The sequence below is a fragment of the Kryptolebias marmoratus genome, linkage group LG1 (genome assembly GCF_001649575.2).
Source record: "Kryptolebias marmoratus isolate JLee-2015 linkage group LG1, ASM164957v2, whole genome shotgun sequence".
Taxonomy (NCBI): domain Eukaryota; kingdom Metazoa; phylum Chordata; class Actinopteri; order Cyprinodontiformes; family Rivulidae; genus Kryptolebias; species Kryptolebias marmoratus.
Window position 1 is genome coordinate 15,257,753 of NC_051430.1, and position 13,945 is coordinate 15,271,697.

The 13,945-nt window shown below is 44.6% G+C and overlaps 2 protein-coding genes across 2 annotated transcripts in view; one reads left to right on the forward strand and one right to left on the reverse strand.

Moving 5' to 3' along the window:
• Window positions 1-13,945, forward strand: part of adgrv1 (adhesion G protein-coupled receptor V1) — a 109,524-nt gene that overhangs the window by 5,326 nt on the left and 90,253 nt on the right. The window lies entirely within an intron of this gene.
• On the reverse strand, window positions 572-10,065 carry LOC119617143. The gene is made up of 5 exons (XM_037976325.1): window positions 5,134-10,065; window positions 4,963-5,070; window positions 4,703-4,845; window positions 4,284-4,555; window positions 572-576 (listed from the first exon to the last, which is right to left on the reverse strand). Exons 1-5 carry the CDS (start codon window positions 8,548-8,550, stop codon window positions 572-574), a joined length of 3,945 nt encoding a protein of 1,314 aa, XP_037832253.1. The 5' UTR covers window positions 8,551-10,065.

Genomic DNA, 13,945 nt, shown 5'->3' on the forward strand with positions numbered 1-13,945 from the left:
TCGGTTTCTTTTTTTTTCACAGTAAAATGCACACTTGATTGGCAGCCTCTTGCCCCTGAAGGAGAAACGCCTGGTTTGAAAAGTATCATCTGACAATAGCTGGAGGGCTGACCTCATGCATTTTTGTTCTTTAGAGAGTTGTTCATTCAACTGTTTTTTGGCTCCTTTCATGAGTGGCATAATTTGGTTGCAAATCGTTACACTGCCATCTTTATTTAAAAATAAAATAAATGAAAAATGTCCCCCCTTTTTAAAGGTTTCTGTTTATTCCCCACTCAGAAGGAATACAAGTCTAGAGTTTTTTAAAAAAAAAGCCTGATGAGGTTTTTTTTTTTTTTTTTTTAGTCAGCTTTAATGGTGTATGTTTCAGCTCCATTTGCTTATTAGGTTTCTTAGGTTCTGTATGGTCGAGAACATTCAATGTGCTAAAAATACCAGACGCAAAACTACATGGGAAGTGCAATTATGGGCTCCGAGTTGACCGGGAATGGCAGCCATGGTCTCGCTGGGCTGAGAACGGACGGTGGGCGGTTTCTGAGGTAGGGCCCTGACACACACTGGGCTGGTGGCATCACTCTGTGGGGAAGAACAGCCAAAACAGAAACAAGTCCGATAAACAGAACAGGATAGGCATCACGAGCCAAAAACGCCAGGTGAAACGTATAAATACAAACTAATCTGATACATCAGTCGTTTGTATGTTTTTAAGCAAACTCATTGAACAACCCATTGGAGTTCTTCAGCTTCATTCAGTTCAGTTTCATTCTGCATCTGCTTTTAGTTTTCTGGAACATGTTCTGACTGAATTCTGCCTTTTAAAGCTCAAATTGTGTAATTTCTTGTATTTAGTGTGACCACCAAATAACAAACCAGCCATTCAGCTGCAAGGCACTTTCATTTTCCAATATAATTTACATTGTATTTAAAAAAAACTAAATTCTTTGTACTCTTTCTTTTAGCTGGTTTTCTGCTTCTCGCAGTTTTCCATTTCTGAGTTTGCTGTTTGTTTGTCTGTTTTATCCCTGTCAGGATTAGTTATTCTGCCTTTTTTTTCCCCCGCAGCTGCCTTTATTATGAATGAGAAGATGCATTAGTGTTCGAGGAGCACTGTTATACTACTTGATTTTAATAACAGAGCTGTTTGCTTTTTTTGCGGCCAGACTGACTCCACATCTCCCCAAGTGGAGCTGTAAGATTGATGAATGAGATCCCACGGTAGGCTTCCCAGTGTCAGACAACCGGGAGAGATCGCTGCGTGTGTATGTTTGTGTAAACGTGTGCGCATTTCCGTAATTGCCAGATAAAACCGCATTCTCCTCACCATGGGCGTCTCAGGCCCAGGGAAGCCTCAGGGCCGGGATGCCGCATGGGAAAGCCCTTAATTAAAACCCTGCAGACTGTTATCCCACACACCCTTGACCAAAAAGGAAGTAAGAGTACTGCTTTCCACTTTTAAAAGTTGCTATGTTGACTATTTTTGGTGAAATAAGAAAAAAAAACCTGGAATATGTTTACATAAAGAAGCTGCAAACAGGGACAACTGATACTGCATTTAGCTAAACAATGAATGCAGACCTATTTATCAGTAAAACTAGCCTGAGAAAGTGCAGTTGTAATGATGTATACTCGTGTTGTCAAACACCCTAACGCTTACTGAAGTAAGCACATGGCTCATTCTACAGTGTGAATCCTGCACTGTCACACTTTACTATCATTCCCTGACTGTGAAGTCCCCAGCCTACAGTAAATAATTGATGCTGAAGATTACGACACACAGGGCACCATCAGGAGAAACCCTAGAGGTATCAGCAGCAAGCACTGACCCCAGGAGCAGCTCTGCAATCAGACACCTCCTCAGCACCTCTGGGAGGGATATCCAATAGATCAGCTTTTCGGTGTGTGTGCTTGTGTTGGTGTGTGAGTGTGTGTGTCTGCAAGGGATCTGGTGTAAAAGGTTTTTGTGAACCAGGATCCTAACACCAGCATGTCGCTTTAAGAAGGACTGACAGGTGAAGGGGTCAAAGCGCTTCAGACTTCTCATGGTGTTTTTCTTGTTTGAACTTGCCAGGAAAACTGTGAGGTGATGCATCATGAAGATAGAGAAAGAAGAAGTTGCTTCCAACGAGTGTGAAATGAGAGTAAATTTTAGAAAAATTAAATTTCCCAAGTACATTATGAAGGAATTCTGGCAATCGCCTATATTATGACCACTGATAGGTAAAGTAACTGTTTAATTTTGCTACATTTGCAATGCTCTCCTGAGAATACCTGCATCCTTGCAATCACCTGAATGTTACTTTTACACTTACCACTAACTGAAGCCTCCATGATGACCAGCCATAATCCACATGGCAACGGCGCAAAATCTGTTCAAGAGTGGCTCAGATAACATTAGAAGCTTTCCAGGTACTAACTTGATGGGGTCCAGGAGTTTGAAAAAAGGTTGTCTGTCAGCTGGAAGGTTTCCCTGCTCCAACTGTTAAATTTTTCTAGGTGAGACAGATATTGTTTTTATTGTCTTTACCTACCACTACTCCTTGGTCCTTAATTCAAAGTCATGAGGTGTAGTGGTTCAAATATCTGAAATATATGAAGTGTACAAATTAAGACACCCTCAACAAAAGCAACACATCATCATTTGTTGCTGGAATGCCTTTATGTAAACAATGCATTGTCAGCATGTCAATGTCAGTACTTATATGCAGCGTACCTAGTTATCCAACTGCATCAGACTTTAGCATAAGACATTATGTTTTTGCATGTTAAAGAAGATTGTCAGTGGTACCAAATATGTAATACATCAAACTACATCAAACTTGATGTTACATTGGTTATTGTGCCAGAAAATACATACATTTGTGATACTTTTTTCATACTACTTTGTTTGAAATTTGACTTTAAAAAAATCTCAATATAAAGAGCTAGACAGTCCTTCCCCTTCATCCTCCCTCTACGTTACAAAAAGAAATGGAACAGCCCTACCACCCAGTGTAAAGACAGAACATGTCGGGATAAGCTATTGGGTAGGAGTGAGATTAGATGTTGTCACTGATACATTATTATTATTATTATATGAGTGAGTGTTGAATGTTAGAGAAAACATTAAACATTGCACACCTTATTTAAAAATATAAAGACTCAGAAGTGCTGTTCAAATGTGAGTTGAAGTTTCAGTGGTAAAAGAAGGACCCTTTAGGACCCGAGGTTAGTCAGATAGTCATGATGCCATGGCCGATCAGTGTACTGTTCACGTTTTTAAGAGAAAACATTTGCAAGTATTTGAGTTGGTTTCTGTTGTGATGGCTTTAATTATGCAAGAGAGCTAATTCTAAAATGCTGAACATTGTAAAGAAGAAAATACTCAGCTGATCCTAAAAAACAGTTTTATTAAAAACATGTCAAAGCTCAGGCCTTAAATGAACTAATGATATTTGTGACGGGGTTCTCTTATGCTTGGACAAACAAAAAAAAATTGACTGCCCAAGGCCAGAGATCACTTCAGTGAAATTTATTTAGATCTTCTTGAGGTGAGCAAAGAAAGCAAGTGCAGAATATACAAGGACGTCCAGGCAGGTTAAAATCAGACAGCAGTACCTTCAATAAAGAGTCCATCACCTTCACTGTGATCTGGCAGGAGTCTAGCCACAGACTTCCTCCCTGTAGTGCAGAGCCCTGCTTTAAAAGCCACAGGCTCCGCCCACAGAAAAGACCAAACAAGCAAACGAAAATAATTAAACAGTTACTTCTAACTTAAATAAACTTTTAACGGAAACAAAATAATGATAATAACAATAATAAAAGAATAAATAAATAAACTTGTAATCAAAAATACAATAATCAATTTAATAGAGAACACTCGGTATATTCCGATGACATCATCAAATGATTCCTGGCGCGCCACACCCGGAAGTAATCCTGCTTGAAACAAGACTGGGAAAATGTTTGAAAATGAAAACAAATTAGGATGGATGCTAACTGAAACAGGAACATCGCGTGTGCACCCACGATGAACCGCATCAGTCCAAGCTGGAACAGAAGGAAGTTAGCGATTGTGTATATTTATGTGTATGTGTGTGGGCGTGCTCGCATGTTGACACGGACTCATAATTAAGTCCCGGCTCGTGACGGCTCCTCCGTCACACCACCCGTCTCCTCTCCAAGGTTGGCGAAATTTGGCAACCTAGAAAGAAAGTCTGCCACTTTATTAAATCTGCCACTCCTATGACAGATTGTAAACTTGTAAGGTTGCAAGGACAAATACCACCTAGTTAGACGATGATTACTGTCCTTCATGGTGTTTATCCAGGTCAGGGCACGATGATCCGTCTCCAAGTCAAATTCTCTGCCCAGCAGATAGTACTTGAGACTTTCCAGGGCCCATTTGATGGCCAGGCCTTCTTTTTCCACCACAGAATACCTCACCTCCCGAGGTAGCAGCTTGCGGCTCAGGTAGAGTATGGGTTGCTCCTCCCCTGGATCTCCTTGAGCCAGAACCGCTCCTAGGCCAACTGTGGATGCGTCTACCTGGACCAGGAATCTCCTACTGAAGTCAGGACTTCGGAGAACAGGAGATGAACATAGATGAGCTTTCAATGTGTTAAAGGATGCTTCACACTCCTTGGTCCACACAACAGGATTCTTCTGGTCTTTAGCTGTCAAACTTGTGAGTGGAGAAGCAAGTGTGGCAAAATGAGGCACAAACCTTCGATACCAACCAGCTAGACCCAGGAATGACCGCACTTCCTTCTTGGTTCGGGGACGAGGGCATTTTTGGATTGCTTCCACTTTATCCATTTGTGGTCGCACCTCTCCTCTCCCCAGCTGGTAGCCCAGATATCTGGTTTCCTGTTTTGCCCAAACACACTTTGAAATGTTAAGGGTCAGTCCTGCTCCTCTAATCTTTTCCAACACTCTTACTAGATGCGAGACATGCTCCTCCCAGCTATTGCTGTAAATGATTACATCATCTAGATAAGCAGCGCTGTAGTCTTCACTTCCTTGCAGTACTTTGTCCATTAGCCGCTGGAAGGTGGCTGGAGCTCCATGCAGGCCGAATGGCATCACAGTAAACTGGAAAAGACCAGAAGGAGTACGAAATGCTGTGTACTGTCTGCTTGAAGGCTCCAACGGAACCTGCCAGTACCCTTTACACAGGTCAAGGGTGGTAATGAACTTGGCTTTTCCAATCCTTTCCAACAGTTCATCCACCCTGGGCATGGGATAGGCATCAAACTCTGAAACTGCATTAAGCTTTCTGAAATCAATGCAAATCCGCAGTGAGCCATCTTTCTTACACACAATGACTACTGGGCTGCACCACTCAGAGTTTGAAGGTTCAATAATACCTGATGTTAGCATGGTCTCGACTTCATCTTGCAGCTGCCCCACTAATTGTTGTGGAACTCTGTATGGCCGCTGACGAATTGGCTGCCTCTCTTTCAGTCGAATTGCATGCTCAATCAGAGTTGTCCGGCCTGGATTAGGAGAAAAGAGAGGAGACAGTCTCTGGAAGATCTGCTGAAGTTGTAACGCTTGGTGTGAAGTCAAGTGACTGAGATTAGGGGTTGACTGTTCAGTCATCACTTCACCGCCAGGAACCTCTTCTTCCTCCTCCACTGGCCTCACCAGGCATGATTTTTCTGGAGCTGGACATGATGGTTCTTTCCACTCCTTCAACAAGTTAACATGGTATGCCTGTGTAGCTTTCTTTTTTTCAGGATGGTAGACTTCATAGGTGGTGGGTCCTAGCTGTCGGCTGATGGTATAGGGCCCTTGCCACTTTGCCAGAAGCTTGCTGGTGGCTGAAGGCAGGAGAAGTAACACCTTCTGTCCAGGACTTAAGACCCTTTGCCGTGCCCGCTGGTCATACCACCTCTTTTGTTTCTGCTGGGCCTGCAGTAGGTTCTTTTCAGCTCCTTCCTGGTACTCAGCAAGCCGATTTCTCATCTGCAAAACATACTGGACCACACCTTTGACTCTGGATGAGGTCTCTGATGCATCCCAGCTTTTCCTCAGCAGGTCTAGTGGTCCCTGAACCTCCCACCCATACAGGAGTTCAAACGGGGAGAACCCAGTTGATGCTTGTGGCACCTCACGATAGGCGAACAGAAGGAAGGGTAACCAGCGGTCCCAATCTCTGCCAGTATCATTCACAAACTTCTGCAGCATCCTCTTCAGCGTCTGGTTGAACCTTTCGACCAGTCCATCAGTCTGCGGATGGTAAGGCGTCGTCCTGATGGCTGAGATCCCAAGCTGTTTATGAAAGAGTTTCAGGAGATTAGAGGTGAAATTAGTCCCCTGGTCTGTCAAAATCTGATCTGGGATTCCAACTCTTGAAAACAACTGGACCAGAGCTCGAACTATTGCAGGAGCAGTAATGGTATGCAGTGGAAAAGCCTCTGGAAATCTGGTGGCATAGTCACATACTACCAGGATGTACTGATGACCACGCCCACTCTTCACTAGGGGTCCAACAATGTCCATTGCAACCTTACGAAAAGGAGTAGAGATGACGGGTAGTGGCTGGAGGAGCGCCCGATCTGACTTCCGAACGGGACGAGTCTTCTGACATGTGGGACAAGAAGCACATAAGGCATTAATGTCATTGTACATTGACGGCCAGTAAAAACGTGAGCTGACACGCATAAATGTTTTGTGACGCCCCAAGTGCCCTGCCCATGGAATGGTGTGTGCTAAATGCATGACAAGTGCCCTACAGCTAGCTGGAACTACCAACCGTTGTTTTTCATTACACGCATACAATACACCATCTTTTAACTCAAACATTTCTCTTCCACTCCACTTAGCATCATCTTTTTCACTCACTCGGTCAAACAAAGTTTGCAAAGACACATCCTGCTTCTGTAAAGTAGCAATATTTTCAGGTACTTTCCACATGTCATCTACTGTTAAATCTGTAGACACATTTCCACTCAGCATTAACTTTTTCTCAAATTTTTTCTGCTTCCTGGATTTTCTAAACTTCTCTGAAACTTCAAACAAACTCTCATCAAAATCAGGTAAGGACTCAACTTGTTCTTTAGCCTGAGAACGAGTAATCACAGGACAAGAAACATTGATAGCTTTGTCCCCCTCAGTTTGCACTTCTCCCAAAAGATGAAACATGACAGGCAAATCTGTACCCAAAATGACATCAAAAGGTAGGTTTTTCACAACACCAACAGTTAGCAAATATGGTTGATCATCAATAATGACAGTCACTTCTGCTTTTGGATAAACATGACAGTCTCCATGCACACACAAAATTTCAGTTTTCTTTTCATAGTTCACACATCCAACAGATACAAGAGTCTCTTTTATAAGTGATGTGGAACTACCACTGTCCATTAATGCAATCACCTGCTGTCCATTCACAGTCACAGTTTTATGAGTTCTAATTTGAAAGTTTTTGATTCCAGCCTGATTTTCAATTCTAGGAGCATAGCAGGAACCAGTAAACTTAGTTTTCTTTATTGGACACACTGAAGCCTTATGGCCCAGCTGTTGGCAATAATAGCAAATCAGTGGCTTACCATGAGATGGGTGATTCACAAAACTGGTGGTACCTTTAACCTCCTGGCTTGGTTCTCTGGCATACCGTTGATGTCCAGCCGGTTGAGCAGGTCGTGGTACAGGGTTGGAGAAACGTGCTGCTCCTCCTCGCCGTGCGTTCATGTACTGTAGAGCCAACTTTGCCGTAGTCAGGCCATCCTCAGGTTCATGTTCCTTCACCCAGGTCCTTACATCAGAGGGTAGAACACTCAGCAGTTGTTCCTGGATGATGAGCTCCCCGATGTCCTCCTTGGAACGCTGGTCCGGACGGATCCATCGTCGATAGAGACCTCTAAGGCGGTGGTAGGTTTCAGTAGGAGTTTCACCAGCCGGGATACTTATCGCTCTAAACTTCTGTCTGTAAGTCTCTGGTGAGATGTCAAACTTTGCTAACAATGCAGTTTTCAAGTCCTTGTAGCAGTGAGCACAGTCCTCATCCATGGCAGCATAGGCCTCCAGCGCTTTCCCAGAAAGGAGTGGAATGAGACGGCACGCCCACTCACTCTCTGGCCACCTCCAGGTCTTGGCAATGCGCTCAAACCGCAGCAGATAGTTTTCAAGGTCTTCTCCTAATTGATAAGGGGGAATCTTTGGATCAGTGGCATAACTTACTGCCTGAGGTTGATGGCTTTGATCACTGTTGTCATCACAATCACCACCATCATCATCACTTTGTTCTGCACCAACTCCTGACTGAAGGTGAGGACGTGGCACTTGCTGTGGTTGCTGAAGGGACATCCTAAGATTCCGCAGTTCATTCAGGAGCCCTTCCTCTCGTTTTTGCTGACCTGCCATAAAATCCTTCATCAAAATGAGAAACTCACTGTCAGGCGTACTTGATCCACTGGGGCCAGATTTTGGTTCACCTTCCTCATCTGATCCATCAGTCGTTGGCATGCTTTCCCATGCTTTATCAGCCACCTGTTCTTCCATCTTTGATTGTGATCGAAGACCAGATCTTTGCCTCACCAGACGGGATCCTCTTCTCCGGCTCGCCATAATCCCACTTCTGACACCATTTGTGACGGGGTTCTCTTATGCTTGGACAAACAAAAAAAAAAATTGACTGCCCAAGGCCAGAGATCACTTCAGTGAAATTTATTTAGATCTTCTTGAGGTGAGCAAAGAAAGCAAGTGCAGAATATACAAGGACGTCCAGGCAGGTTAAAATCAGACAGCAGTACCTTCAATAAAGAGTCCATCACCTTCACTGTGATCTGGCAGGAGTCTAGCCACAGACTTCCTCCCTGTAGTGCAGAGCCCTGCTTTAAAAGCCACAGGCTCCGCCCACAGAAAAGACCAAACAAGCAAACGAAAATAATTAAACAGTTACTTCTAACTTAAATAAACTTTTAACGGAAACAAAATAATGATAATAACAATAATAAAAGAATAAATAAATAAACTTGTAATCAAAAATACAATAATCAATTTAATAGAGAACACTCGGTATATTCCGATGACATCATCAAATGATTCCTGGCGCGCCACACCCGGAAGTAATCCTGCTTGAAACAAGACTGGGAAAATGTTTGAAAATGAAAACAAATTAGGATGGATGCTAACTGAAACAGGAACATCGCGTGTGCACCCACGATGAACCGCATCAGTCCAAGCTGGAACAGAAGGAAGTTAGCGATTGTGTATATTTATGTGTATGTGTGTGGGCGTGCTCGCATGTTGACACGGACTCATAATTAAGTCCCGGCTCGTGACGGCTCCTCCGTCACACCACCCGTCTCCTCTCCAAGGTTGGCGAAATTTGGCAACCTAGAAAGAAAGTCTGCCACTTTATTAAATCTGCCACTCCTATGACAGATTGTAAACTTGTAAGGTTGCAAGGACAAATACCACCTAGTTAGACGATGATTACTGTCCTTCATGGTGTTTATCCAGGTCAGGGCACGATGATCCGTCTCCAAGTCAAATTCTCTGCCCAGCAGATAGTACTTGAGACTTTCCAGGGCCCATTTGATGGCCAGGCCTTCTTTTTCCACCACAGAATACCTCACCTCCCGAGGTAGCAGCTTGCGGCTCAGGTAGAGTATGGGTTGCTCCTCCCCTGGATCTCCTTGAGCCAGAACCGCTCCTAGGCCAACTGTGGATGCGTCTACCTGGACCAGGAATCTCCTACTGAAGTCAGGACTTCGGAGAACAGGAGATGAACATAGATGAGCTTTCAATGTGTTAAAGGATGCTTCACACTCCTTGGTCCACACAACAGGATTCTTCTGGTCTTTAGCTGTCAAACTTGTGAGTGGAGAAGCAAGTGTGGCAAAATGAGGCACAAACCTTCGATACCAACCAGCTAGACCCAGGAATGACCGCACTTCCTTCTTGGTTCGGGGACGAGGGCATTTTTGGATTGCTTCCACTTTATCCATTTGTGGTCGCACCTCTCCTCTCCCCAGCTGGTAGCCCAGATATCTGGTTTCCTGTTTTGCCCAAACACACTTTGAAATGTTAAGGGTCAGTCCTGCTCCTCTAATCTTTTCCAACACTCTTACTAGATGCGAGACATGCTCCTCCCAGCTATTGCTGTAAATGATTACATCATCTAGATAAGCAGCGCTGTAGTCTTCACTTCCTTGCAGTACTTTGTCCATTAGCCGCTGGAAGGTGGCTGGAGCTCCATGCAGGCCGAATGGCATCACAGTAAACTGGAAAAGACCAGAAGGAGTACGAAATGCTGTGTACTGTCTGCTTGAAGGCTCCAACGGAACCTGCCAGTACCCTTTACACAGGTCAAGGGTGGTAATGAACTTGGCTTTTCCAATCCTTTCCAACAGTTCATCCACCCTGGGCATGGGATAGGCATCAAACTCTGAAACTGCATTAAGCTTTCTGAAATCAATGCAAATCCGCAGTGAGCCATCTTTCTTACACACAATGACTACTGGGCTGCACCACTCAGAGTTTGAAGGTTCAATAATACCTGATGTTAGCATGGTCTCGACTTCATCTTGCAGCTGCCCCACTAATTGTTGTGGAACTCTGTATGGCCGCTGACGAATTGGCTGCCTCTCTTTCAGTCGAATTGCATGCTCAATCAGAGTTGTCCGGCCTGGATTAGGAGAAAAGAGAGGAGACAGTCTCTGGAAGATCTGCTGAAGTTGTAACGCTTGGTGTGAAGTCAAGTGACTGAGATTAGGGGTTGACTGTTCAGTCATCACTTCACCGCCAGGAACCTCTTCTTCCTCCTCCACTGGCCTCACCAGGCATGATTTTTCTGGAGCTGGACATGATGGTTCTTTCCACTCCTTCAACAAGTTAACATGGTATGCCTGTGTAGCTTTCTTTTTTTCAGGATGGTAGACTTCATAGGTGGTGGGTCCTAGCTGTCGGCTGATGGTATAGGGCCCTTGCCACTTTGCCAGAAGCTTGCTGGTGGCTGAAGGCAGGAGAAGTAACACCTTCTGTCCAGGACTTAAGACCCTTTGCCGTGCCCGCTGGTCATACCACCTCTTTTGTTTCTGCTGGGCCTGCAGTAGGTTCTTTTCAGCTCCTTCCTGGTACTCAGCAAGCCGATTTCTCATCTGCAAAACATACTGGACCACACCTTTGACTCTGGATGAGGTCTCTGATGCATCCCAGCTTTTCCTCAGCAGGTCTAGTGGTCCCTGAACCTCCCACCCATACAGGAGTTCAAACGGGGAGAACCCAGTTGATGCTTGTGGCACCTCACGATAGGCGAACAGAAGGAAGGGTAACCAGCGGTCCCAATCTCTGCCAGTATCATTCACAAACTTCTGCAGCATCCTCTTCAGCGTCTGGTTGAACCTTTCGACCAGTCCATCAGTCTGCGGATGGTAAGGCGTCGTCCTGATGGCTGAGATCCCAAGCTGTTTATGAAAGAGTTTCAGGAGATTAGAGGTGAAATTAGTCCCCTGGTCTGTCAAAATCTGATCTGGGATTCCAACTCTTGAAAACAACTGGACCAGAGCTCGAACTATTGCAGGAGCAGTAATGGTATGCAGTGGAAAAGCCTCTGGAAATCTGGTGGCATAGTCACATACTACCAGGATGTACTGATGACCACGCCCACTCTTCACTAGGGGTCCAACAATGTCCATTGCAACCTTACGAAAAGGAGTAGAGATGACGGGTAGTGGCTGGAGGAGCGCCCGATCTGACTTCCGAACGGGACGAGTCTTCTGACATGTGGGACAAGAAGCACATAAGGCATTAATGTCATTGTACATTGACGGCCAGTAAAAACGTGAGCTGACACGCATAAATGTTTTGTGACGCCCCAAGTGCCCTGCCCATGGAATGGTGTGTGCTAAATGCATGACAAGTGCCCTACAGCTAGCTGGAACTACCAACCGTTGTTTTTCATTACACGCATACAATACACCATCTTTTAACTCAAACATTTCTCTTCCACTCCACTTAGCATCATCTTTTTCACTCACTCGGTCAAACAAAGTTTGCAAAGACACATCCTGCTTCTGTAAAGTAGCAATATTTTCAGGTACTTTCCACATGTCATCTACTGTTAAATCTGTAGACACATTTCCACTCAGCATTAACTTTTTCTCAAATTTTTTCTGCTTCCTGGATTTTCTAAACTTCTCTGAAACTTCAAACAAACTCTCATCAAAATCAGGTAAGGACTCAACTTGTTCTTTAGCCTGAGAACGAGTAATCACAGGACAAGAAACATTGATAGCTTTGTCCCCCTCAGTTTGCACTTCTCCCAAAAGATGAAACATGACAGGCAAATCTGTACCCAAAATGACATCAAAAGGTAGGTTTTTCACAACACCAACAGTTAGCAAATATGGTTGATCATCAATAATGACAGTCACTTCTGCTTTTGGATAAACATGACAGTCTCCATGCACACACAAAATTTCAGTTTTCTTTTCATAGTTCACACATCCAACAGATACAAGAGTCTCTTTTATAAGTGATGTGGAACTACCACTGTCCATTAATGCAATCACCTGCTGTCCATTCACAGTCACAGTTTTATGAGTTCTAATTTGAAAGTTTTTGATTCCAGCCTGATTTTCAATTCTAGGAGCATAGCAGGAACCAGTAAACTTAGTTTTCTTTATTGGACACACTGAAGCCTTATGGCCCAGCTGTTGGCAATAATAGCAAATCAGTGGCTTACCATGAGATGGGTGATTCACAAAACTGGTGGTACCTTTAACCTCCTGGCTTGGTTCTCTGGCATACCGTTGATGTCCAGCCGGTTGAGCAGGTCGTGGTACAGGGTTGGAGAAACGTGCTGCTCCTCCTCGCCGTGCGTTCATGTACTGTAGAGCCAACTTTGCCGTAGTCAGGCCATCCTCAGGTTCATGTTCCTTCACCCAGGTCCTTACATCAGAGGGTAGAACACTCAGCAGTTGTTCCTGGATGATGAGCTCCCCGATGTCCTCCTTGGAACGCTGGTCCGGACGGATCCATCGTCGATAGAGACCTCTAAGGCGGTGGTAGGTTTCAGTAGGAGTTTCACCAGCCGGGATACTTATCGCTCTAAACTTCTGTCTGTAAGTCTCTGGTGAGATGTCAAACTTTGCTAACAATGCAGTTTTCAAGTCCTTGTAGCAGTGAGCACAGTCCTCATCCATGGCAGCATAGGCCTCCAGCGCTTTCCCAGAAAGGAGTGGAATGAGACGGCACGCCCACTCACTCTCTGGCCACCTCCAGGTCTTGGCAATGCGCTCAAACCGCAGCAGATAGTTTTCAAGGTCTTCTCCTAATTGATAAGGGGGAATCTTTGGATCAGTGGCATAACTTACTGCCTGAGGTTGATGGCTTTGATCACTGTTGTCATCACAATCACCACCATCATCATCACTTTGTTCTGCACCAACTCCTGACTGAAGGTGAGGACGTGGCACTTGCTGTGGTTGCTGAAGGGACATCCTAAGATTCCGCAGTTCATTCAGGAGCCCTTCCTCTCGTTTTTGCTGACCTGCCATAAAATCCTTCATCAAAATGAGAAACTCACTGTCAGGCGTACTTGATCCACTGGGGCCAGATTTTGGTTCACCTTCCTCATCTGATCCATCAGTCGTTGGCATGCTTTCCCATGCTTTATCAGCCACCTGTTCTTCCATCTTTGATTGTGATCGAAGACCAGATCTTTGCCTCACCAGACGGGATCCTCTTCTCCGGCTCGCCATAATCCCACTTCTGACACCATTTGTGACGGGGTTCTCTTATGCTTGGACAAACAAAAAAAAAAATTGACTGCCCAAGGCCAGAGATCACTTCAGTGAAATTTATTTAGATCTTCTTGAGGTGAGCAAAGAAAGCAAGTGCAGAATATACAAGGACGTCCAGGCAGGTTAAAATCAGACAGCAGTACCTTCAATAAAGAGTCCATCACCTTCACTGTGATCTGGCAGGAGTCTAGCCACAGACTTCCTCCCTGTAG

Bases quoted from the DNA above. Each gene is read 5' to 3' on its own strand.
- LOC119617143 (XM_037976325.1), bottom strand. From the start codon at position 8,550: ATGGCGAGCCGGAGAAGAGGATCCCGTCTGGTGAGGCAAAGATCTGGT. The intron at 4,846-4,962 runs GTAATCATTTAC...TGGGCAAAACAG, and splicing joins GCGCTGCTTATCTAGATGAT to GAAACCAGATATCTGGGCTA. The intron at 4,556-4,702 runs GTTTGTGCCTCA...TGTTCTCCGAAG, and splicing joins CTAGCTGGTTGGTATCGAAG to TCCTGACTTCAGTAGGAGAT.